This window comes from Gekko japonicus, unplaced genomic scaffold (assembly GCF_001447785.1).
Source record: "Gekko japonicus isolate JY-2015 unplaced genomic scaffold, Gekko_japonicus_V1.1 scaffold2530, whole genome shotgun sequence".
NCBI lineage: Eukaryota > Metazoa > Chordata > Lepidosauria > Squamata > Gekkonidae > Gekko > Gekko japonicus.
This window is the reverse complement of record NW_015162027.1, coordinates 46728-48480: the sequence shown is the minus strand read 5'-3', so window position 1 is coordinate 48480 and position 1753 is coordinate 46728. Positions and strand designations below refer to the sequence as shown.

Sequence of the window (1753 nt, the reverse complement as noted above, 5' to 3'; positions counted from 1 at the left end):
TCCAACAGGTTCTGTCTAGTTGATAGCGGAGCTAACAGTGACTCAGCATTGGGTCCTGATTGGACAATGCTAGTATAAGTATGATGCTGTACTGTGTACTTTGCCTTCCTGATGGAAACCTGGTGTCTGAGTGAGCATTTTGTCGTTCTGTGCAATATATTGGTGGAGGCTTGTGTAAATAAATTGTATATAGTTTTACACCAAGCCTGTAAGACTTACGTCTTCTTTGATACTCTCACACCACTCGCAACCTGCAGTGGGCTAGCACCGCGCAAACCTCGACAGGCCCGAGGTCACACCAGCAGCTGCACGCGGAGGAGTGGGGGATCAAACCCGGTTCTCCCAGGTTAGAGTCCGTGCTTTGGCTTTTGTCTTGCTCTACCTGTCACCTCCCAAGAGCCACCTCTGAGAGGTGGGAGCTCCGGCATCAGCTCAGCCACCCCAAGAGTTCACAGTCCTGGAACGGACATACGAGGTCTATGGATATGGGAGGTTCAAGCGACCGCCACTCACCCACTGGCCCTTCCCAGCCAAGCGGCATTCATTCCGATGGGTCGGTAGTGCAGGCCAATGGATCTGGAGAGAAAGGCAAAGGCAGGCTTAGGAAACGCAAAGCGGGCCTGACCCGGAAAGCCCCGGGAAGCCCGATCCCATCAGACCTTGGGAGCCAAGCAGGGCCGACCCTGGCAAGGACTTGGAAGGGAGACCTCCGAGGAATACCAGGGCCGGGACGCAGAGGCAGGCGACAGCTATCCACCTCTCTGAAACATCCAAACAAGCCCCACTGGGGGTTGCCAGAGGTCAACATGACTTCCAGGCATGCAAGCAAAGCAAGAAAGCAAGACAGCGAGCAAGAGAGAGAGAGAGAGAAGAGAAAAAAGAGAGAGAGAAAGAGATAATGAAAGAAAGGAAGGAGAGAGAGAGAGAGAGAGAGAGAGAAAGAATGAGAGGAATAAAAAAAGAGCAAAGGAGAGAAAGAGAGAAAGAAACCTGAGAAAGAGAAAGAGAAAAGAGAGAAAGAGGAGAGAGAGAAAGAAAGAGATAATGAAAGAAAGGAGAGAGAGAAAGGAGAGAAAGAATGAAAGAAAAAAGGAGCAAAGGAGAGAAAGAAAGAAACCAGAGAGAGAGAAGAGAAAAGAGAGAGAGGAAGAGAGGAGTGAGAGAAAGAAAGAGATAATGAAAGAAAGGAGAAAGGAGAGAAAGAGCAAAAGAAACCTGAGAAAGAGAGAGAGAGAGTGGATGAAGTGGAGAAAGAGCACACCCTTTGGCCTTCCCTAGAATTTCGGTCCCTTTCCGACTCCCAGGGACCAGCCTCCAACCCCGGTCTACTGTGTCTCACGACCCTGTCTTGTTCTCTAGGGTTGCCAAGTCTGGGTTGGGAAATTCCTGGCTACTTGGGGGTGCAGCTTGGGGAGGGTGGGGGGATTTGTGGAGGGGAGGGACAAGGGTTGCCAAGGGTGGAGTCCTCGAGACACCTCACCAGGGCTTAATGCCAATACAGTCCACCTTCCAAAGCAGCCATTTTCTCCAGGAGAAGCAGAATAGAATGGTAGAGTTGGAAGGGACCTTGCAGGTCATCTAGTCCAGCCCCCTGCACTCTGCAGGAGCATAGCCAAAAGATAGCCCTACAACATACCCAAAAGATGGCCGTCCAGCCTCCGCTTGAAAACATCCAGCGAAGGAGCATCCACCACCTCCCGAGGAAGACTATTCCACTCCTCAACCACTCTTACAGTCAGGAAGTTTCTCCTGA

General features: G+C 51.1%; 1 protein-coding gene across 1 annotated transcript in view; it reads right to left on the bottom strand.

Annotated features, from left to right (window-relative positions):
* Positions 1 to 477: 477 nt before the first annotated feature.
* LOC107105527 (semaphorin-3F-like) overlaps positions 478 to 1753 on the bottom strand; it is a 24050-nt gene continuing 22774 nt past the window's right edge. The window contains exon 4 of the mRNA XM_015405520.1: positions 478 to 576. Within this exon, the coding sequence (XP_015261006.1) occupies positions 478 to 576 (99 nt within the window). The remainder of the gene's footprint in view (positions 577 to 1753) is intronic.